The sequence below is a fragment of the Sinocyclocheilus anshuiensis genome, unplaced genomic scaffold (genome assembly GCF_001515605.1).
Source record: "Sinocyclocheilus anshuiensis isolate Anshui unplaced genomic scaffold, SAMN03320099.WGS_v1.1 scaffold1114, whole genome shotgun sequence".
NCBI classification, from domain to species: domain Eukaryota; kingdom Metazoa; phylum Chordata; class Actinopteri; order Cypriniformes; family Cyprinidae; genus Sinocyclocheilus; species Sinocyclocheilus anshuiensis.
In genome coordinates this window covers 834,527-858,818 of record NW_015540838.1, presented here as the reverse complement: position 1 = coordinate 858,818, position 24,292 = coordinate 834,527, and the positions used below count along the sequence as shown (strand labels likewise).

The 24,292-nt window shown below is 36.0% G+C and overlaps 1 protein-coding gene across 1 annotated transcript in view; it reads right to left on the bottom strand.

The window, feature by feature from the left end:
- The window catches only part of rap1gapa (RAP1 GTPase activating protein a), a 60,114-nt gene that overhangs the window by 17,004 nt on the left and 18,818 nt on the right, over positions 1–24,292 (bottom strand). Inside the window, exons 3-14 of the mRNA XM_016484820.1 lie at positions 13,631–13,666; positions 11,431–11,478; positions 10,954–10,992; positions 10,644–10,829; positions 9,496–9,599; positions 5,830–5,908; positions 5,550–5,603; positions 4,504–4,587; positions 3,533–3,570; positions 2,137–2,266; positions 314–469; positions 153–224 (exon numbers count right to left, since the gene is read on the bottom strand). Coding sequence (XP_016340306.1) covers positions 153–224; positions 314–469; positions 2,137–2,266; positions 3,533–3,570; positions 4,504–4,587; positions 5,550–5,603; positions 5,830–5,908; positions 9,496–9,599; positions 10,644–10,829; positions 10,954–10,992; positions 11,431–11,478; positions 13,631–13,666 — 1,026 coding nt within the window. The remainder of the gene's footprint in view (positions 1–152; positions 225–313; positions 470–2,136; positions 2,267–3,532; positions 3,571–4,503; positions 4,588–5,549; positions 5,604–5,829; positions 5,909–9,495; positions 9,600–10,643; positions 10,830–10,953; positions 10,993–11,430; positions 11,479–13,630; positions 13,667–24,292) is intronic.

The window sequence follows — 24,292 nt, the reverse complement described above, 5'->3', positions numbered from 1 at the left end:
CCCCCCCCCCCCCCCTCCTCAAATGCCATTCAAAGATTATTTACTGTATTTATTTCATCATTGCATTCCTTAAGAACTAAACCCATGATCATGATGTCACTAGTGCAAAGCATAAATACTCCACTTCCATTTATTTAGATTCAGCAACTCACTTTCTTAAAAATGGCTGGGTTAGGGAGGGGTGGTCCGAAGAAGGGGACGTCATCTCTCGCTGTTACTGAAACCTAGAGAATGACAAATACGTGTATCATTTACTGACTCACAGAGAAGTGTTACAGAAGCGCTAGATTGCAGTAATACTGTGATAATGTACCTTGTACAGTACGTTGTCAGAACAGGCATTTTCAACTTGCACCACTACATAGGCATGCAGGAAGTTGGAGGCAATCATGTCTGGCACAAATGGAGTATTCTCCTCTTGAAACAGGATGGCCACGATGTCATTTCCTATATGCCTCTTCCTTTGTAGCTGTGATAACAAAACAAGAGAGTTTACTTTTATAATCCTTCATTTAAAATCTCCTTATGTAACACTTGCACTTTCAACATGTACGCAAACTCAAATACCAAACAGCTGTTAAAGTGAGATTTCTTTGGCATAATTTAAAATGTATTAGCAGCTTTCAAGTCAAAGAATAATAAAAAAGTGGGTCCTGGCTGGACGCTGATTGGTCAAAACAGTGTTGCAGTCTACTAAAATACAAAATATAGTAAGGTATGATGCAAAACCCTTGTTCACATTAGTTTCATAAAAAGCCAACTATTAATGTGTAACTAACCTACATACAGTTAAAATATTTGGGGTCTATAAGAATATTTGAATGTTTTTGAAACAAGTCTCTTATGCTCACTAAGGCTGCATTTATTTGATAAAAAATACAAATAAATAAAAAAATATTTCATTTTAATATTTGAATATATGATTAAAATAAATATTTTCTATTTTAATGCATTTTAAAATGTAATTTATTCCTGTGATGGCAAAGCTGAATTTACAGCAGCCATTACTCCAGACTTCAGTGTCACATGATCCTTCAAAAATCATTCTAATACTTTTTCATGATTCTTTGATGAATAGAAAGCTCAAAAGAACAGCATTTATTTGAAATAGAAATCTTTTGCAACATTATAAATGTCTTTACTGTCACTTTTGGTCAATTTAATGTGTATCTGATGACTAAAAGTATTAATTTCATTAAAAAAAAAATCATACTGACCCCAAACTTTTGAACAGTAGTGTATACTTCTAAAGAATAATAGCACATAATAAATTAGCTTTAAAAAATACTGTTTTAATGAAAAGTTGCATCTTTAATATTTTTATTAAGCCATTTTATACAATCAATATGGTAATGAGCCATGTCCAAACATATACGAACCCAAAGTTGCGATGAGTGTCATTAAATGCTCTTCTGGCTGAGATCTGATGATAAATTCCATTCATTTTGGGATTTAATTTATACGTCAGTGATACCATGTGCTGAAGTTGTTTTTCACAACATGTCTCAACAGATGGCTGTCAAGGGCAAACACAGAGGTTGCTGCCGCTCATTTAAACATTGACATCAGTTCACCAACCCGATCTGCTGTCAACCTCCAATCACTGCAGTGTGTGCACATATGACAGTGAGAGAGAGAGAGAGGTGCACGCTTCATGTGCTCTAAATGTAGAAGATTCCCTGAGGAGTGAGCTCTAAAAAACACTCTTCCTCAGAGGGTGCAGCGCTGCCAGTGAAGGTGCAGAATAAAGGTCACTTTGTCAGTCAACAATCATCTGCCAGCACATCAGCAGTGTGTGGCTGCAGGAAACAGCATCTGCCCCAGTGCTAAGGAATGGATTTCTCCCCTCCTGTCAAACCAGATGGCTTATACCTATGTGGCTTGTTTTTTTATTTCGCATCAGATCAGTATCTACAAAGACGGATAATCAGGGACAACTGATTATATTTTGTTCCACTAAAGATTACCACAGTTGTATTGATTAAAGGATCTAGAAGCAGGGAAATGTGCTATGAGTAACCCTCTCATTGAACCCACAGCATTGATAGTAGGGATGCACCAAGGCTCCCATACTATATTTTTGGTATCGGATCGGTTCTGAAAAAATGGTATCGGTGCATCCCTAATTGCGAGTACCTGCTGTGTATCGCCCTCTGTGTAAGGCAGCTTAGTTGACACGTGGAACATGATCTCCTTGTTGTGGAAATTGTGGTACACAGATTCAGAGCCTGTCTGTCCATGTGTCACGTCCAATCCTCCACGAAACCTAGTAGAAAACAGAATATTCAAGTGTTTTGCAGTCAAACATGAAGGGCATTGTTAGCATTAAACTTCACAGAGACAATTAATCCAAGCTTTGTAGCAAATCTTTATGATATAGATATCTTTCTAAAGGTTACATACTGTAAGAACATTCAGGGAAAAAATAGCTAAATGTTTTAGCACAATGATATTTCACCACACTGTGTTTTATTATTCAGTAATAAATTATTCAGTCTCTCACTAAAATTAAGGAATAAATTATTGATTTAATTAAAAAAATGCAAAAGGATAAAAAGAAATATAAAGAAAACCTATTGGTTTTAAATGTCTATTTATTTGTCAATTTGAAAATTTGAAAAAATTATTAACATTAACTAAACAAACACATACAGTGGGTACGGAAAGTATTCAGACCCCCTTCAAATGGGGTGCTGTGTGTACATTAATGAGGAAAAAAAATTAACTTAAATGATTTTAGCAAATGGCTGCAATATAACAAAGAGTGAAAAATTTAAGGGGGTCTGAATACTTTCCGTACCCACTGTATTTATTTAAAATAAATACATTTAAAAGTTATTTATTTACATTTTTATTTAAGAAATGTAAAAAATGATATAAATAAATTAAATTCCTTTATTTTTAAGTGGCTCTCCTTGTTCTGTACGGTTTTATTTTATTATTATTTATATACAATTACATACTATTAGTATATTTTATTAGTATTTATTAATTTTTTAAGCTTTCATTTTATTTGTATATTAAGTTTTAGTAAATGTATGTGCTTTTGTCATGTTTATTAGTTTTAGTTTTTCTATAAATATTTCTCTTTACCTTTAATATTTCTATTTCAGTTTTAGTCTGAGTAATTTTAGTGCTTCAACATTTTATTTCGGTTACTTGCCAGGGCAATATTTAAAATGTATGTGTATGTTTTTTAAGTTTTCTATCTAATATTCATATTTCATGTTATTTTATTTCATCTTTATTTAAATAAACTGAATCTTTTTTAATAGTTTTAGTTAATAACAACACTGGTTTAGTCTAGTTTAATCAGATGATTTTAGAAGTTTTAAGCATAAATACATGCAATGTACATTTAAAAAATTTTTGTGTGATTTGAAGTTTCAAACAACACAGACAGTGTGTGAAAATAAACAGCACTATAAGAAAGTGTAGTTCATTCTTAATGAAATCTCTCCTCAGAAGTGCACAAATAAAAACTCCAACATCCAAAGCTTCTATTTTAATTAATTAATGCTGTGAAACATTTCATCCCTCGTTATTCCCAAACAACTCCTCCTCTGAGGTCTACACAGATAAAAACACATCAAATGCTTATAAGTTTCATACAAACATTTGTATGGTGCCCTTGGCAGTAGACACAGTAACCCATCAGGTACAATAGAAGGTCATCTCAACAAAGAAGCTTCATGCATTATCATTACTTCAATTACTGAATGAGATAAAGTAATTCAGCCTTTCAAAAATCACAAATCACAAAAACAAGAACACATAATGACGACACATTATGTTACAGCTCAAAGCCCGACATTAAACAAACCCCAAATGAAATGAACCCACACACACAAAAGCAAGAACATCTTGATGAAGACAAAAGCAAACTTTAAAATTAGCAAACATAAATGGCTCATCATGAGTCAATTAGCTTGATGAATATGCAAATTGTTCGCCTGAATAAACATAGTCTCCCATTTAGAGTCAAGGAGGGCAAGCGGAAGTTTTGAGGACTGATCCATAAGGTGCGTTATAAACATGAGCATGTCCCATTAAAGGCCTCAGTGTTCTTGCTGCCCACATTGGAAAGGTTGAGTGTGTAAACACACCAATCTGTGAGATGAAGAGGCTGTTCAAGCACATCTCGCAGCCTCCGCTGTCATGCTAATACGTTAAGGGCGTTTCTGGCAACTGTCCTCTCAGACACCTCTCACTCTCTGCCTACTCTCTGCAGCCTTAAAGGTCAAGGATCTGTCTTAATGCAATCAAAGCTCTCCTCTGGGAACAAAAGCCTCATGATTTTAATAAAAGACAAATGAAGACAATGGCTTGATTGTTGTCTAAGCAGAGGAGCCATTGTGAGGTCAAGAGGAGGAAGGACTACTTTGTTAGCTGTTTGATTCAAAAGATCGAAGGTGTTGTTCTAAATAAAGATGAATTATGATTGTGAGTTACAGCACCGATTCTGTAGACGCTAACAGAGATACGGCTTCCCATGCGACTCACCTGTCCAAACTTCTGATAAATGACTCCAAACTTGAAGTTGTTGCTTATGACATGTTCGTCAAAAGTGACGATGAGCCTGGAGGCCTGTGGGAGAGTAGATGTTTTCAATAGAATGATGAATGTCCTTTAAGGAATACTAGAACATGTGGGGTCCCCCGCACTTTTTTTCGGGCAAGTCACATAGAGGTTTTCAAAGGCTGGTGTGAATAAATCTAGATTTAAATTCAAAGAGAGAGGATAGTCTGTGCATGTTCTGATATTTTATTCAAATCCAGAATTAGGCGATATGAACATTATAGAGCGCTAAACACTCTCATGCAGTGTATGTTTCATCCATACTCAAAGCCGTAGGGTGCTCTCTCATAGTCCAAGACGGACTCATAGAAGTAATAACTTATGACGTGCCAGGAAATCCCTAATATGGAAAAAGACATCCAGCTATCGCTGTATAAGCTGAATAAAAAGCAGAAACGTTTTGACTGCTGAAATGTGAAGACATTAAACACATGAGTGCGACAATATATGGTCTATGTGTGTTTTTCAAGTTATCTCCAGGTAATAAATAAAGAATATGAATAATGCAGTGCTAATTGAAATAAAAATGTATCTGCCTTATTTAGTGATAAAAATGGAAAAAAGTGTTTTTAGTATATAAACAAATCACAAAATTGTCATTAGGAAAATATAAGAAAAATATGATATTGTCCAGCAGTGTATTTGATTTCTTAGCCAATTAAAAGTAAGAAATAAGAGAAAAATAAGCAAAAAATAAATAAATAAATAATAAAAAAAAGGTATTACATTTGACATTTCTCTCCCCCTCACTTCTGAAATGATGGCTACGCGCCTGGCTTTGTCAGCACTGCAAACCCTTGAGAGACACAGAACAATACTTTCGCAGAAACTAGCATATTTCCCAGTGCCACGCTTTAATTAACCAGGACAAATGATTCACAATTATGTGTTATTGAGTTAAGCGTATCACTTTGGCGCAGGTGGAGCATACAAAAAGACTGATTGAATTTGTGTTGTGTAGGGTTGCGTACCTTTGGGTAAAGCACAGGGAAAAATCGGTCCACGTTCACCTCTTCACAGACGAGCTGATAATAATGAAAAGAAAAAGCACTTATTGATTCGTTCCTCATTCACATTTGATCTCGCAAAAGTGATGCAACACTACGGTCGTCTGTCCAGGCAGGACAGAACAGGCTCATGGGAGAGTGAGACAATCAGCCATGTTACTCGGAGAGAAGTGTGATAAATTGGAGGGCCTGAAAACAATAGTGCTGACCCCATTCACCCCCTCCTCACATGATTTACTCTCACCTTGGCCATCTGGACAATGTTGGGGAATTCGGTCAGACAAGATATTGGAATCACGTCGTGATATGTTTTCATTTTAGTTCTGTCAAAAAAGGAAAGACATTAGTAGACATAAGATTGAAGCTAAATACTGCTGCAAAAAGTATATAATCAAGGTGTGTGTGTGTGTGTGTGTGTATGTATTATATATATATATATATATACACACATATACATATACATATATATACAGTAGGTAGTCAACTAAAATGCCTATTAAAGCCGCGTGTACTGCCGCTGCAAGGCCACAGCGTTAAATATAACCCAGTCACATATGAAACTTGCTCACAAACTCACCACGAGGTGGAGCAAAGGGATGGTTGACAGCATTGCTCAATAAAGCTGGAATTGTGACATTTTCACTTGTAAACAGATAAAAAATAATGAAATAAAACTGTGGTGATATTACAATAATAGGTTAGTAAACCATTATAACATTTAATCTCAAATTATTCATCATATAAATGTGTAATATTCCAGCTATTTGGCCACTCATTCTATGAAATATTACAGTGACGGCAGTGCTTGAAGTGTGCTTACTTTTTACTGTACAGTATCAGCCAGTATTAACTTTGAATGTTTAGATTACATTTAAAGAGGTGTGCATCATGCCAAGGTGGATTATTGTTAATATAGGAAGATTATGAGTGATAGAGGCTTAGTTCTAGCATATATTTTGACACCATGAAAGGTATGAAACTTACTTTTAATAATTCGCTGATGCATTTCAGCAGGTCACGCATAGTACTTATTCATTATCTGTCCTTTTTTGACACATCTATTGCCGTACAGTACAGAGCCCTGCTCATGCATGTCAAAAATTATAATGTCCACGAATTAAGAAATTGTTGATCACTTTTTAAAATTTGTTCCTTTGTATTAATTAAAACGTGTTTAAATAATAATTAAACCATGTTTTAAATAATAATAATATGCATAATACATACCTTTTACTCATTTATTAGTTGACTTTTTTTTATCCTATTCACTTTAAACCACAGGAATGAATTAATAAAATAAAATTCTTGATATAGTTGATATATTTTTTCCCCGCATATCTGTGAATTGGCTTACACATTTTCAATTCTGCATCGGAAGTTAAATGCATTAATTATTGCAGGTTTTCATATAGAGTCATATTCCCTGTGTGATTTGATGTAAAATAGGAATACAAAATATGATTTGAAGGCTATGTCATTTATGTGTTTCATACAGATTGGGGGAATCTGTCCAAAATGTAAAAAAAATAAAACATGAATTAGACAACACAATTCAACTTAAGAATTTTTTCATTTAATGAGATATGTATTAGGCCTACATATCCATTTACATGTTAGCCTTTTGTGAAAATTATTTTGCAGATCAGCCGAAATCATCTGTGACTTTTAAAAAGTTGTAGTTATTATTACAGCGAAAAGTTTTTATTATTATATTAATAATTTTTATGTGAGGTTGAAAAGTAAACGGTGCTATTATCAAAAGTCAGTTCTGCTGTATTCCACATCAAAAAGCAGCGCAATCATATGGCAGTCGTGTTCATTATGAATAAAAAGTATATAAGATTAGCGTTTAAACACGGCTTCTATGGACTATAATAAACACACAAAAATTATCTGCATGATGCCACTGCATGATGTGAGATGAATGAAGAGCGCGTTTCTCTTGCGTGCGCAAACACGCTACTGTAAAAGGGAAATTCTGGATTTGTCTAGATTATTTTTTTTAAATTAAGAAATATACAAAATATACAAATTGATAAAAAGAGATTTGTGTGTACTCTGCAGTTCTAAAACACACTGGTTTAAACGTTATGCTACACTCTTTTTTTCCTTTTGGATAGAGCATGTCTATTTTACACTGAGCAACAAATATTAGGCTATCCAGCAGTGTGACTGCATTCAGTCCAGTCGGAGGGTGTTGGGGTCTGGGGCAGTTCAGTAGCTTCATCGTGGTGGTTGAAATAGAAAAGTGTGAATCGCCGCTCTTTCATACGGAGAGTGTCTGATGGCTGATCAGTGTTTCAAACTTCCAGAGCAGGTTTAGCCAAAGTGTCTGTTTCAGGATAAATGCCTCGGTAACACTTTAGTACAGGGACCAATTCTCACTATTTACTAGTTGCTTATTAGCATGCCTATTATTAACATATTGGCTGTTTTTTAGTATAAAGCACACATTCTGCATGACCATATTCTATATCCCTAATCCTATCCAATACCTAAACTTAACAACCACCTTACCAAATTAGTAATTAAGCTACCTTACTAACTATTAATAAGCAGCAAATTAGGAGTTTATTGAGGCAAAAGTCATAGTTCATGGTTTGGTAATATATGTTTATTATTTAACAGTTGGTGGTGGAGAGGGGGGGGGCATTTTTTTGACATTTTTTTCAAAAATATATAATTATCTCACCTAAATCTTTGATAATGCAGTGCATTTTTTTTTTTTTACAATGGGGCAATTGTTGCACAATAGCTTACACTCAGCACAATCCTGATTTCGTGAGCTGTATGTGAGGCGGCCTTATGTATGTGCACTTTGAGTGTGCATGAGCGCACCGTCTCTAGGTGAGCGCGCGAGTGATGAATGGTTTAAACACTGGCAAGACTTAAAAGGAAATGCAAATTATAAACTTTAGTGACGATGTGACACTGCCTCGATTGTGCAAGTGACAATTCCTGTCAACGGTGCAGCTCGCTTATAGAGCAGACGCGATGTGGTGATTTGAAGCCATTTGCGCATTTAGAGAGGGAAAGAGAGAGCGTACGGTGATTCACTCACGCTGTTTGTGAAATCACGTCTCACAGAAAGTTTTCAAATTTCTTTGTAAGTTATTTAATAAAGAAATATGAATTGTACATCACCTTCAGCATTATAATTATTTTACCCGCGCCAGACAGATATTGAGACGGTGCCGCTGCATGTCATGCTAAACCTCTCACAGCAGGTGCATCGTCAGCTTGAGATCGGTTTATGAGATCGGCCTTTATAAAGACCGCCGATCAAACTTCCCAAAGCTTAGTTTTGCTTTGCTTCAGTAATGCATCGAAAAATATACAAATCCTCATCCCTGGCGGCTCAAAAACAGCAACAACAAAAAACGTTTGTAGTGGAATTTAAGCACAACACGGCCCAGACCTACAACAGTAACACTTATTAACAGTCTTTAGTTCAGTGTCATTGTGGCATCATTAAATGTGTCACATGGATTTGATAACAGGAACATCCTGCTGTCTTCCCTCCACCCACTCACATTGCCCTATATTGTCCATCTGGTGCCTAATGCGGAAATGAGGGTGGTGTGTACATTTGGCCTGTTTAATCTGTGAGAAAAGTGGTTTTATTGTGGGTCCCAGGAAACATTCACAGTTGTTGTCAAGGAATAGATATCAGTGCGCTCCGTTTAATGTCCACAATAAAAGCCAAAGCTCAAAAAAAAGTAATGAAATTGTGCCAGACACTAAGCCCTTCATTAGCCGCCCTCATCTACATGATAGAGACGTTTGGCAGGACACGAGGCCAGGAGACAAGTAAGTGATTTCGAGAAAAGTAAATAAGACATGACAGCGGGAGAAGCAATCTAGAATGGATGGGGAACAAAAAGCAGTATTAGAAGAGAGAAGGTCACACCTGAGCATGAGGCGGAGATGCTCTTGGTCCCCAATAACATCATATTTCATGGAGAACACCAGGTGGCCCAGGGCACTGTCCACTGTATAGTAATTAAAGTGTTCCTAATGAAGGAGCAGAAGGCGAAGCTGTGAGTGCACATTCATCTTCACACTTTCAGGTTTTCAGTACCAACACTCCCCCACAGATCTAAGGGCTAACTGACCACTTCTTTATTCACATTAGTCTAATTTATAATGGATATTAGATGTGAATAAATTAAGCCCATTGAAGCTAAAGCCTAATAAATCTTCATTATGTTTGGCTGCTGCAGTGTCACATTGGCCTATGTAATTAGGTTACATTTGTTAACAATCACATTATTGAAACTTATTCAAATGTATGGGCTGAAGGTGATTTCATTCTGAATGTTCAGCTTTTTTTTATGCATTTTCGACTTCATTTGTGGGGGCTCATGTTCTATATTTAGACTTCTGAAGACATATCGTTCACTGATAATGTTTACCGCTAGTGGACTGTTGTGGGCAAAACGCTGAGTCATTAAGTTGAATTTGAGAACCCAAACAGTCCGGTTTGTGAATGAATCATTCAGACCAGTTTTGTGAACTGGATTAATGGATTGACTGAAAAGTTCTGACTCAAAAGAATAGCTTGTTCATGAATTTGAGATTTCTACTTTTTAAACTTACAAGAATGTGTCAAGGAGTGCTAAAGCAGATGTACAGTTAATAATGACTTACATTTTGGGCTGTTCTTCTCAGAAAGCTATTGACTTTAAAAGACATTATGGCTTTTTACACTGCACGTAACTCCGGGTTATCGTCGTTCTAAACCCTGCTGTGAAACGTGAAACAAGATAATCCTGGATTCCTTTTACCCAGGGTTAACTATTTCAAATGTGGAAAGCCCTTAATAATGCATACATTTAGTGCACAAAACATATAGTGCATTGAGCGATACAGTCCATGAGTAGTATGGACCACTTTTATGACAATTTTACTTAGAGTTTTTTTTTGCCTTTTTTTGTCAATAAATTCACATTTTGTGTTTCACAGAAGAAAGAAAGTCATACAGGTTTGGAACGACATGGTGAGAAAATGATGACACAATCATTTTTGGGTGAGCTATTACTTTAAGCAAATCCTTACTTTGCCCAGAAAATGCTTCCTGTAGATCTTAGCGGTGGTGTTACACTCCAGTTTGAAGCGTGAATTGGGAGACAGAAGCTGGTCCAGATCGGTTCCATTGCTCAGCTCATGACTGGTCCCTTCAATCCAATAACCTCCAAACTGGGGCAGCAGAATTAAGGGAAATGGACTCTTTCTGCCAAGAACCTGACAGAGACAACGAATAAAAACAATTATGGTGGCGGTCAGTTGTGCAAGCGCACAATAAATTCCTCTGAGATATCGAGAGCAAAAATTTTTCTGTCAGCTCTTTTTTTCTGAACTGGTGTACCTCATGGACGCTGGGGTAAGGGATGTAGTCTTCCTCGGTCTGTAAGGAGATGACATTCAAAACATTAAAAATGCAGTAGACTTATTTGGTTGCAACAGACCCTTTTAAACTCCAATGACCCAAGGAGCAAAAAACACTGCTTGCTCATCTGCTGGTTTATTTAAGAGAACTAACCCACTATCTGTACTCAGTGTGATCAGTTGGATTCTATACAGGCAGTATGGCTTTAGGCCAGAGAATATTGCTCAGCACCAGTTTATCTTATTTGATTACAGTTCCATTAGTGCAAGTGAAAGTGGGCTAGGGATGCCTTTGAAAAGTAGACGCACCAGCTTGACTGATAACTAGCTCTTCTATTTGAAGCTGTCTACCTGCAGATAAAAACAGCAGCCTGTGGCCCTCAGACAATACGTGTTTTGTATTTTTGTGAGCGTGCATGTGTACAGGGACAAAAGAGAGTCGGTGAGGTGAACATACTTTGAGAGGAGGAGGAAGAGTGCATCGTTGCTCGTCCATTCTGTTGCTCTGGAAGATAAAAAGAGAGAATCTGTCAGCCCAAATGTGCAAAAACAACACTTAGGTTAGATCTACTAAGGAAGAGGAATTATATGATTATATTTTCATGCCTTTAAAAAAAAACTTCATGAAACGCATATGCAAGAAAATCTAATTTTTATAAACGACAGGAATTCTGGAAATTTCTTTAAAATTATATATCTTGAGAAAGACACATGATGGATAAATATTAGAAATTCACTTTTACACATTATATTTGGTCTTATTCACTAAGCACCGATAATTCAGAGGCTACCGTAAATGTTCAAAAACAGTGCTGGACAGTGTTTAAATTAATACAATAATAAAAAAATGTTTTATTGCAAGTATTCTTCATTTCTATAAAAATGAGGATTATATTGCCCACAGTGAGCAAATCAACTCAATCTTAGCAAATATAAAAATATACTAATTAATGTCATTATTTTTTTAAAGAGGGTGTATTCTAAAAAAAAAAAAAACAATGAATTTTAAGAAATTATTTCACATTAAAAGTAAGATTTACAACAAAATATTAAGTAATTCATAAAAAAGGTCAGTGCAAGGAAAACAGACAATAGCCAGGGGGAAAAAAGTTAAACAGCATAATGGGACATTCATAAAATGATAATGAAAGACCACAACATTTTATTAAAAGAAAGTTCACATGCATTTAAACAATATTAGAAAAGAGCACATTCTTTTAGGGAGACAAGCTGAAAGAGAGAAAAAGCCTTCAGATCTGTCTTAGACAATGAACTCTTTTTTATTCTCTTTAATCAGGTTTTAAGAATATGGCAGACAGTGGAACACACACAAGATCAAAGCGTGATTGTGAGTGTGCAGGGAGAAGACGTTCAAATATTTACAAGCTTATTTAGTTATTATACAAAATATAACATCTTAAAGTTGCAAATATAAAACCATTTGTCCACTTATTTAACTTATAGTGCTGAACATTAAAAAAAGAAACAATCTCAGTGACTCAAAAGAGTGAAGCCCTATACAGTTCAGATATGAATATGAAAATACTGTATGAGCTAGTCTCATCAGATTCTACAGTACTGATAGCTGCTGTAGATTCGAAATGCTGCACTGAGATGCTTTGGGGATTGAATGTTATGATCTATCTGATGATGGATTCCACCAAAGGATCTTTATGGCAGACCAACTGAGATATACATACCAACACGTTTGTTATTTAAAACATCATGTACATCTAGCTAAGCTTCTCATTTACTCTATAATGTCCTCCAGCTGCAACCCAACTTTAAATCAGATCCAATTTCAATGTCATGCTGTTCTCTGAAGCATTATGGTGCATTTAGTGCACTTATTATAGTTTCTGCATAGACATCTGTCCATCCTAAGTTAGAGATAACAGCAGTAATATCAAATGACTAAGATCAATATGTCTCTGTGTACCCGACAACAGGATCTTCTTGTATTTCAGCACCAGAGACACCAGAAGAATTTGTTCCCTTCATAGTTCAATCGTGTTCTTGTTGTAAATTTGGCAACTGCATGACTATGATAATCAGGGCACAACAATAAATATGCACATATATGTACAACTGTAGTTATTCTTGTAAACAAAATTTGACTTGTGTCAGAAAAATTTTTATATTTTACATTTAACACTACATTTTATTTAAAATAAATAAATCCAAATTACAAATGAAGACAATATAAATTAGGTTTAATTTACAATAACTGCAAAAAAAAAGAAAGAAAAGAAACTACAATGTAACCAGATAGACATAGTTAAAAAAAAATGTTTTCATATTCATATAAACAATGAATTCTATAAACTGTTTGCAACAACATTCTACATCACAAAACAACAATTTAAGGGGGTCTGAATACTTTCCGTACCCACTGTATGTACATGAATGTAAGATACATTATAGTGTCAGTGCAGCACTTGTTTGGTAAGTGACTGACCCTGGGGTCATTCTTGTAGTTTATAGTGAATATATGTCCTCATTATTTACAGTGATGACTTTCGGCTACAACAAAAAACATGCAAGTGCAACTATGTAGCCAGTTAGGACAGCTGATTCAGGGGTTAATGGAAAATATCTAGATTAAAGATGAAAGGCAGAGGGAAGGAAAAAGGAGAAAAGTAAAAGAAACACATTACCTGCATTTTCTCAATCATTTCAAATAAATCAGTTGTCTGGAAGAAAGGAGAGGAGATGAGATGAAATGAGGTGAGATGAGTTTAGAGTTGACCCGATTACATTCCCATGATATGAGAGGGGTATGGCCAACAACACAGACGACACGCTGCAGTGCAGCATACATCTAACTGCAGCTAACTACTGAATATATCCCATCTATCACTCAGACTTCATCAGGAATCAGGCCTTTAAAGTATTCAGACTGCATCCATTCTGTTACTTACAGCACACTGCATTTTATTAACCAACTTACAGCAAATTTACCCTGCAAAGGTAGCACAGAAGCGCTTCTGAAGTGGCAATAGGTGTCTTTACACAGACTGCTACTTTAATGTTTCTCACAAATGGCACAGAGCAGCCTTAACTCAGCTAACTTCAGCAAAAACTTTAAAATTGTATTACAATTTACAACTGTTAACATTATGCCAAATTTACACTGCAAAGGTGGCACAGTAGCGCTTCTGAACTGGCATTTAGACGTCTTCCCACAATTTAATGCTGCTCAGAAGTGGCATAAATGCATTTACACTGCAATTACAACTGTATACTATAAATCAGCACAACCTTTTTTAGGGGCATAATAGTGTTTTTGGATTCAGCCATGAGTTAATAATGCCAAATACACTCAATACTGGCTGGTGGCAATGTTAGTTTTGGCCCTACATTGAGGATTCGGTGGACCTGGCATTTCCTCTCTAGCCCGATGGCAGCATGTCATTTTTAAAGGATGGAGAAAAAGCATAGAGATACATAACTCAATCAATGGCACTCATATTTGGATAAAATGCTTGTAGCTGACTGTCTTTGTAGCGATCAAGTTGGTTACAATGGGCTAAAGTTGTGGAAGTCAGGAAAGTCATGGCCTAATGGTTAGAGAGTCGGACTCGTAACCCAAAGGTTGCGGGTTCGAGTCTCGTACCGGCAGGGATTGTAGGTGGGGGGAGTGAATGTACAGCGCTCTCTTCCACCTTCAATACCACGACTGAGGTGCCCTTGAGCAAGGCACCGAACCCACAACTGCTCCCCGGGCGCCGCGGCAAAAATGGCTGCCCACTGCTCCGGATGTGTGTTCACGGTGTGTGTGTGTTCATTGCTGTGTGTGTGCACTTTGGATGGGTTAAATGCAGAGCACTAATTCCAAGTATGGGTCACCATACTTGGCCACATGTCACTTCACTTAAAATTATAATTGTAATAATTGGCTGCTGAAGTACTTTGCAATCATTTCCCATGCATTCCCATGCATTCATATGCCAATTAGAAATATGACACAGCGTTCACAACATGAGGCAATTTTTTAAAACTCTGAGGATCAAGTGTAATATTTAACTAAATCTCAAATACATTTGTTTTGTTTCTTAAATCTTCTCACTATTCATTTGATTTATTCCCACACACCCAAAAGACAACGTGAACGAGAGTGGAAACAATTATCTTCGATGTGTGAAGAATGAAGACTGGATGAATTTCTCAGTCTTGAACAAATACTTTGTGTACTGTAGCACATTGTTTAAACACATTGTGTGAGTCCTGCACCATCGACAAACAATCCTTATACTGCTGCCACGAAAACAAACTTCAGGGAAACTGAATCACATCAGATAAAAAACACTGACACGAGGTCAGACAAGTCAGTCCTGTAACACAAACACATTACCAAGAGCCTCTTCAGCCAAATGACTTACCAAAACACCAGATCGTAAAGTAATTTAATGATACTATTCAACTCTGAACCATATGCACTTTATGGTTCAAAGTAAGAATATCCTCCCTAAACAAACATACACAGATGAACACCTATTGGATTACAGAAATACTGTAAATATAATGAAAATATGAAATACAGAAAAATATGACAGTAACCTGTACTGCAAAAAAAAAAAAAAAAAATTGCAAGGACCATTTTGAAGGCAATTCGAGTCTCGTACCGGCAGGGATTGTAGGTGGGGGGAGTGAATGTACAGCGCTCTCTTCCACCTTCAATACCACGACTGAGGTGCCCTTGAGCAAGGCACCGAACCCACAACTGCTCCCCGGGCGCCGCGGCAAAAATGGCTGCCCACTGCTCCGGATGTGTGTTCACGGTGTGTGTGTGTTCATTGCTGTGTGTGTGCACTTTGGATGGGTTAAATGCAGAGCACTAATTCCAAGTATGGGTCACCATACTTGGCCACATGTCACTTCACTTAAAATTATAATTGTAATAATTGGCTGCTGAAGTACTTTGCAATCATTTCCCATGCATTCCCATGCATTCATATGCCAATTAGAAATATGACACAGCGTTCACAACATGAGGCAATTTTTTAAAACTCTGAGGATCAAGTGTAATATTTAACTAAATCTCAAATACATTTGTTTTGTTTCTTAAATCTTCTCACTATTCATTTGATTTATTCCCACACACCCAAAAGACAACGTGAACGAGAGTGGAAACAATTATCTTCGATGTGTGAAGAATGAAGACTGGATGAATTTCTCAGTCTTGAACAAATACTTTGTGTACTGTAGCACATTGTTTAAACACATTGTGTGAGTCCTGCACCATCGACAAACAATCCTTATACTGCTGCCACGAAAACAAACTTCAGGGAAACTGAATCACATCAGATAAAAAACACTGACACGAGGTCAGACAAGTCAGTCCTGTAACACAAACACATTACCAAGAGCCTCTTCAGCCAAATGACTTACCAAAACACCAGATCGTAAAGTAATTTAATGATACTATTCAACTCTGAACCATATGCACTTTATGGTTCAAAGTAAGAATATCCTCCCTAAACAAACATACACAGATGAACACCTATTGGATTACAGAAATACTGTAAATATAATGAAAATATGAAATACAGAAAAATATGACAGTAACCTGTACTGCAAAAAAAAAAAAAAAAAATTGCAAGGACCATTTTGAAGGCAAAATCATTTGATCTTGAGATAAAACTAAAGGTAATTGAACATGACGGACTGTGATTAGCTTGAAAAGATTAATCTGCAGCAACATGATAGTGCATGTCAGTCTGCACTGAGAGCAGCTCTGTCAGTGATGGGAGAAAATCCATATTCTCTTTTCTTGCTTGCATTCAAAAATTGCTGTGCAAGGAAAAGGAAAGCCTTTGATATTTCGCTGTAAGAACATGACAATGTATCAGGTAAGCATGAAATATATTCTGAGATGACAGAACTTATACCCTGCTCTCTTCACACTCATGATATTCTTTTATTATAAGCAGATTTTTTTATTATTAATTGCTGTTGGTTTTAGCAATGTTTTGCTGCACAGAATTAACTATTAAAAAATCTATTTTTTTCTGATGTGTACTCAAATCAAATTCTGCTAAAAAATCAGATATTTAATGCTCCCAGCATTTATCCAATATTTTTGTTCAGACTGCAGATTTCACATACTTACTGCATCAGGTCTTTTCCAGTGAGAAACTGTCACTTGCTGTGGGTTGAGCTGTGCATTTAGACTTTTAGCCATTTTGAAAAAAGTAAAACCAAAACTTCAAAAGTCACAAAGCAAAATATTGTCTGAAGGCTGCAAATCTACAAAGTCCTCCAAAATCCCTGGAAACATCCAGCCCCGAGTGCTGCAGCAGGTTCCATGTCAATAAAAAGTGAGAAACTCCAGCAGGGCAGCACTAGACTGCTTGCTGTGTGTGCTCTGGGAGGTGCGTGCATGTCTGTAACATGAAGTCTAATTGTGTATTTAAGCATTAAGATCCTTTGCTCTGGAGTCTTTCCTTTCTCAGGGAACAGAGTGAATTGTGGAGGAGATGTTGCATTCCTGCAGAATTAACTTTCTCTCCATCTTGCACTTTTTCTTTCTTTCACTGGCAGAAGTTCAGTATAAAACGGAGCTGATCTGAGCCTGGATCTGCTCTCTTTCAGTCAGACAAGCCTGAGCAGAATCTTACTTACTCATCAACACTGTTCCAAAACCTAGTGCAACATCGTAATCAGGGTTTGAAATTAACACCCGCCAATGTGTTTGGTGAAAACCAGTTATTAACATGAAAATGGTACAATTCATGTTAATAACTGATTCATGTAGAATAGGGTACAATGGGGCTAAAGGCCCATCTTAAGAAAAAATGTGCTATTCACTGCGCCTAACGTATAATTGCAGAAAAAATATATACGTTGTATTGAACATTAATGGAGCAACAGATTTTGTGTGAAAATAAATCATTCAAGTTGTTTATTTTGTTTAAAAATCTTATAAATGTATGAGGTGGCAAGAGGGGCCTTTTACCCCACACACGGGGTAAAAGGCTCACAAGCATGGGGTAAAAGGCACATGGTATTGATACAAATACTTCAGCTAAAATAATGTTTTTAAAATAATGTCTAAGTTAATACTTGTTCAAAAAAATCACTTTAGCAAAGTTAGTACTATTTTCTGCTTATTTTGAAAAATAAAACCCAACAGCCTTTTACCCCAAATACCATACTTTTACATATTCTTTCGTTATTTAAAAACTGTTGCTTTAATTATCTTAAACAAAACTGAAAATCATAAAGAAGACCTTTGTCTCGAAATATATGCATTCATTTTAGCGATTCTCATTTGATACTTAAATCTACAACATTTTAAAAAGCATAAAATATTAGATCAAGTAAGCACAGAATTGCGATCGCGTCAAAGATCAGACAAATATACACCTGCATCTTGAAAAGCAAATGTTTTGGAAAGTGCTACGCCACGTTTTTGTGCCATCTAGTGGTTTAGATGAAAATAATATCAAAGGCGCCTTTAGCCCCGTTGTACCCTATAACAGGGCTGGAACAGGGTCTGGGATTGTTTTGCACACAATTTTAAACATTCATGAACTTCGCCACACACACATCTTAACCACATCATGTGGATAAAACTACACCCAGTTTTATGATTTTTTTATGAAAAACTAAACAATTACACCTGCAACATTTGCATTCCCTGTGCTGAAAATGAGCCTTAAATGTTAAATAATTAGCCTAATTAAGGATAGTAAAGATACATTTCCAAAAGCACAAACATAAAATAACATAATTGTTAAAAAGTCAAAATTATTATTATTATACAGTACAGAAAAATATTAAATAAAATTAGAAAGTGTTAAAATATATGTTAAATAGTTTTATCACATGTTCTCATATCTATTTTAATGGTTTTGTAAAGTCAAATTTGCAATATAATACTGTTTTGATCTGTTTGCTTTTTGTAATGTTTTCTATTTACTATTTTTCATACTGTGATTTTTTGGTGAATTGTGTTTGTGAATCTCTTTGTGCACAGTTTTGTGCCACGTTAACCTAACAAAAAATTCAGAATAGTTCATACAGGTGAGACAGGACTTTAGCTAAAGTGAAGTAACGCCTAGGTGATCAGCATGCAGAGGCATTCTTTAGTTTGGCTCTTGTCGTGGGACAAAATCTTAATTAAATACGTTGTAATGTACGTCTGTGATCAATATGTGCTTGTTGGAAAAGTATGTGAGGATGTGAGGGAGTGATAGACAGAATCGTGGTGCAAGACAGACTTCTTATTATGTCAGCTTAACAGGTCTGTTGTTCGTTTGATTGGTATTATTATTAGAGCGATACGTCCAGTTTAAACCAGCCGTGTCAACTCTAATCGGCCTTCAACACTTCAACTCTATTTGGAGATTCGAGCAGAGCCTGCTCAGCCTGCCCACTGATCTTTCATTACTTCCTTCTGAGAAGCAAATCACAACAATTATAGGAATCACTGTTACACCTATACACTAAAATATTTGATCTATTTAAAATGTAACAACCTTGTTTGATCAATTATCAAAAGTAACACATCCTTTAGAACAACAATCTAAAAAAAAGACTAAGCTCATACATATGAATTAGTTTGCATTGACGTTGAAAGCTAATCTTCCTAGACCATCCAATCCAATCTAACTACTCTAATAGCCTAATAACAGTCATTGACACATATAGTAATCAATGCCAAATCTGCAATCAAATGTCAATAAATAAATAAATAAATAGCTTCAGCTCACTGAAGATGCTGAATAATCATATCATATATCATATTTTATAACAGGCGGATAAGTAACAGTAATGATCTTTTTCTGTATATCAAATTGACTGGTATAAATAATTTAAATATACTAGAAATAAATCAATGGCAATTTTTGGCATTTTTGAGCTATGCACACAAATGAACCAGCACATTTGGGATGGACTGTAGTGACTGTGCTCAGAGTGCTTAGAGAAAAGTGAATAGAAGACTTTTTTTCCCAAGATGTTCGGAGGAACTTTTTTTTTGTTTCATAGTTATCTATGATTCATGCCAACCTGCCAGACAGAACTGGCAGTCTATTCCAATAAAGCTTTAAGCCAGCGAGTGGATTTGGAAATGGAAATGTCTCCAGGGATCAGCAGAAATGAGCAAATCTAGTTAACTGGTCTAAAAAGACATTGTGACTAAATTTTAAAAGGAATGATAAAGAGCTTGCACGGTTACCGATGTTTCAGCCTCAGCCAAATAGCATTAAAAAAAAAAACAATGACATTTTTTACTTAATATAAAGACAAAATAATCAGACAAAAATGTCCCAATTTAAACACTTCAGTCACATGTGTGTTTAAGTGAATGTCATTGCATGTATAACAAAATATCCAAACAATTTGACACAACTGAAACTATTTTTAGAAAAGAAAACAAACTTCAAGTGAAACAGGTTTCAGGTTATATTTCAAAAGATAAAACAATAGTTGAGTGTTCAAAATGAAGATAGAAAGTCTTTGGAAACATTCTGGTTATCCAACACTGTTCACTTGAGGGGCAGTTACTTCATACATTTATTAACAATCATCTTGGGACCATTTAGCAAAAAAAAAAAAAATTGGCTCATAAAAGTCATGTTGAAGTAATGAAATTCAGCCATTTTTAAAAGTGGCTAAAGTGTACTACTGTATTTGTGGCCACTGTATCTAGATGAGAAAATCAATCTAGTAAACAAAATGAACTTTACAAAAACTTTGTTGGACAAACATGTGGCAAAAAAAATTTTTCAATGGAGCTCAGAGGTAGAAAGACATACTGATGGACTTACTGTACGGATGTCAGAGGCATTATCTCCATTGTGAAATCAGGCCAGTCCTTAATTAATGATCCCCTTCATGTGATTCTCTAGTCACTCTCTCTCTCCATCCTATCCACGATCATCCTCAGCTCAGCACAAATTAAATCAAATCTAACTTTAGAAGATGCTGCTATCAGACTAGCAGAAGGCAGTATTTCTCTTCTCATGGCCACGAGGCCCAGAGCAGCTCACCGCCCTCTAAAACAATGCTTCACAACTGGTGTCACGGGTCTGTATGGATAATAATAATAATTCATTTTATTTAGTGGCGCCTTTCTAAACACCCAAGGTCACCTAACAGCAAGCAAATAGTAAAAACAGTAACGATAAATAAACAAGTCCTGCCAGCATTACAAAATTCAACAGCACAATTGCATACATCATGAATACAATAAAGGCTTACAAGAGCAATTAATAAGAGCAAGTCATAAGAAAGCCTGGGTAAAAAGATAAGTCTTAAGACGAGATTTAAAAGTATGAAGGCTGTCACTGTTCCGTATATTGGGGGGAAGAGAGTTCCATAGGCGAGGGGCCGCAAAACTAAAAGTTCTTGCTCCCATGGTGCTTAAACGTATACGCGGCGACACAAGAGAGATCGAGTGTGAAGATCTGAGAGTGCAAGGAGGAGTATAGATGTGGAGAAGGTCAGTAAGATACGGTGGAGCAAGGTTGTGAAGTGCCTTCAATGTGAGAAGCAAAATTTTAAAATCAATGCGATACTTTACTGGGAGCCAGTGTAAACGTTGGAGAACTGGAGAAATGTGCTCTATTGATGAAGTCCTAGAAAGAACACGAGCTGCTGAGTTCTGAACCAATTGGAGTTTATAGAGAAGTTTAGAAGGAAGACCAGTAAGGAGAGCATTACAATAGTCGATACGTGAGGTAACCAGTGCATGACTAAGAATTGCAATATTATTCATTGTGAGAGAGGCATGAAGGCGATTAATGTTACGCAGGTGAAAATACACAGTACGCGTAATATTATTGACATGAGCTTCAAAAGATAGTTGCTATCCATAATGACACCCAGACAGGGTGGATAGGATCATGTTTTAAATACTGTATATATATATATATATATATATATATATATACAGTATATACATATATTGGGGCTTTTAAACATTTTTATGAGATCAGATAGAGGACAGCAACAGGAAATTATTGGTGAGAGAGCGAGGGAATGTGACACAGGCCAGAGCCTCGTGAGAAATGGAGCTCTTACACATCATGTGTTTGTGGCAATGCATTTATTTTAATTTAGATCTTTGCAGATGCTGCCCATCATCTCAGTTATAAGTTGCTAGTGTCCATCCTCTCCAGAGGAGTGTCATGTGGAGGCAAGCAGCCCCCATATGCTCCCTGTTTTACAGTTGATCTAACGCATGCTAACACTGCAGGCCATTGTTGCTACTGTGCATAACTTAACTTGATCATTTTTTTGTGCTTTCGAAACAATGAAAAAAGAATGGTGAGACATTCCCATTAGCCTTGTAACAACAGCAGCTCACAGAAGGGCGTCTCAGGCCTGCAGCATGTACGTCAGAGAGGAAAAAAGACTTGCATCTCACACAGAATTAGACAGCACGTAAAACTAAAATCCTCTCTGACTTGGCAGTCTCTAATACAAATGACATCAAACTGCTGAAAGCACAATCCTGCAGAGAACCGTTCTGTCAATGCAACTATAAAGTTGAACAAACAGGTCTTGAATTGAGAATTGAGAAAAATTAACAGAATAAGCACAAACAAGTGACAAATAATCACATACAAAACCCATAAATGAGTGACAAACAATAACAAATGAAACCCATAACCAACATAATAAGTACAAATGCGATCTCTTTATAATTTCAAATATTCTTCTAGACAGCAATGAAATTAAATGGAGAGCAAATTAATAAAATTGATTTTTGCTTAAATCTCCTGAGAAAAGACTCCCTCTTCAGAGATTTGTTCGGATTTGCTGAAGATACAAAAATCTGTAATTCTCAGAACAATGTCTCAGAACCAAGTCTGCAATTGTCTGACCATTATCCATTATCCATAATAATAATAATATATTTTTGGGTAATTTTTGTGCTTATTCTGTTGGTTATGGGTTTCATTTGTGATTGTTTGTCACTCTTTTATGGGTTTCGTATGTCATTATTTGTCACTTAAGGTGTAAATGATGACAGAATTTTAATTTTTGGGTGAACTAACCCTTTGATTAAACATAACCGAGAACCAAGCAATAACACATTCATGGAATACAATGAAGGATGCTTTCATAGCTCCTTTTCACAAACTAGGATAGACTCAAAATTAATGACAAGACCTCCAAAGACATCTCTTTTCTTTTTCCATTCATTTTCTTTCTCCCATTTCATACATGTGAGATTACCCTCCATTATGTTGTAGATAATCTACGCTGCAGAATTGTGGATGCCATTATAACTCTCTGACATCACCCAAAATTTATCCTCTTAATCGCAGGCTCAGCGCACCGAGTCTAAAAGCACTAAAATCTCCTACACGCATATAGAGATCACTTAAACTACTTACACACACTACACACAATACACAAAGGATCTTATTCTTTAGCCCTGCACTTTGAGAACCTGACCCTCAAATCTAACTTGGTCAGACACAATCGCCAAGATCGGCAAACAAAATACAGCTCAACAATGAAACTAATAACATTTGACTCAAAAGGGGTTTTAAAGGGCCCTTGTATTATCTCTCTTAGGGCCCTGTTGCGGGTGTTTGATGATCTGTGGATCAGCAAATATTAAAATGCAATAAATTTGATTTGTGCAGTAGCTCAGTATGAAAAGAAAAAACTAAAAAGAGATTTTAGTCTTCCATCAGCTAAAGTTCAACCATGTGGTTAAAATTCATGCATGAGTTTGGCTGCGTAATTCATCAGCACAAGCACTGAAGCTTCAGCACTTGAAGGTGTATTTTATAAGCTGATTACTAGCTCTGTGTAATGAAAGAAGTTTGGTGAACTGATTGTAGTGATGTACCTCAGAAAAGCCATTTGGATATTGAAGTTAAAGGGATTCACTCAAAAATGAAAATTATATAATTATTTACTTGTCCTTATGTCATTCCAAACCTTTATGAATTTGTTTCTTAAATTAAACAAAGGTGAATTTTTGACAAATACACTTTTTTATAAATTTGATTAAAGTGAATGACAACTGGGGTTATCAAGCTCCGAAATAGCAGAAAAAAGCACCATTCACTTATCAGAAATTTAGTTCATATGATTCATGCAACCAAGTGTTCTGAAGTCATGCAAAAGCTTTGTGAGCGGAACAGGACCAAACTGAAGTGTTTTTCATAAAAAAATCTGGCATAGATCTGTGTAATGATAGTGATATTAGAGGAAACATTCTTTTGAATCAGTTGATCCAGTTCACAAAACAAGCCTAAATGTTTCACACTGACTCAACGATCCGGTCGCTTAATAGTCCACTCATGACAGTCCACTTATTAAGCTTGAAAGCCTCCCCCCCCCCCCGC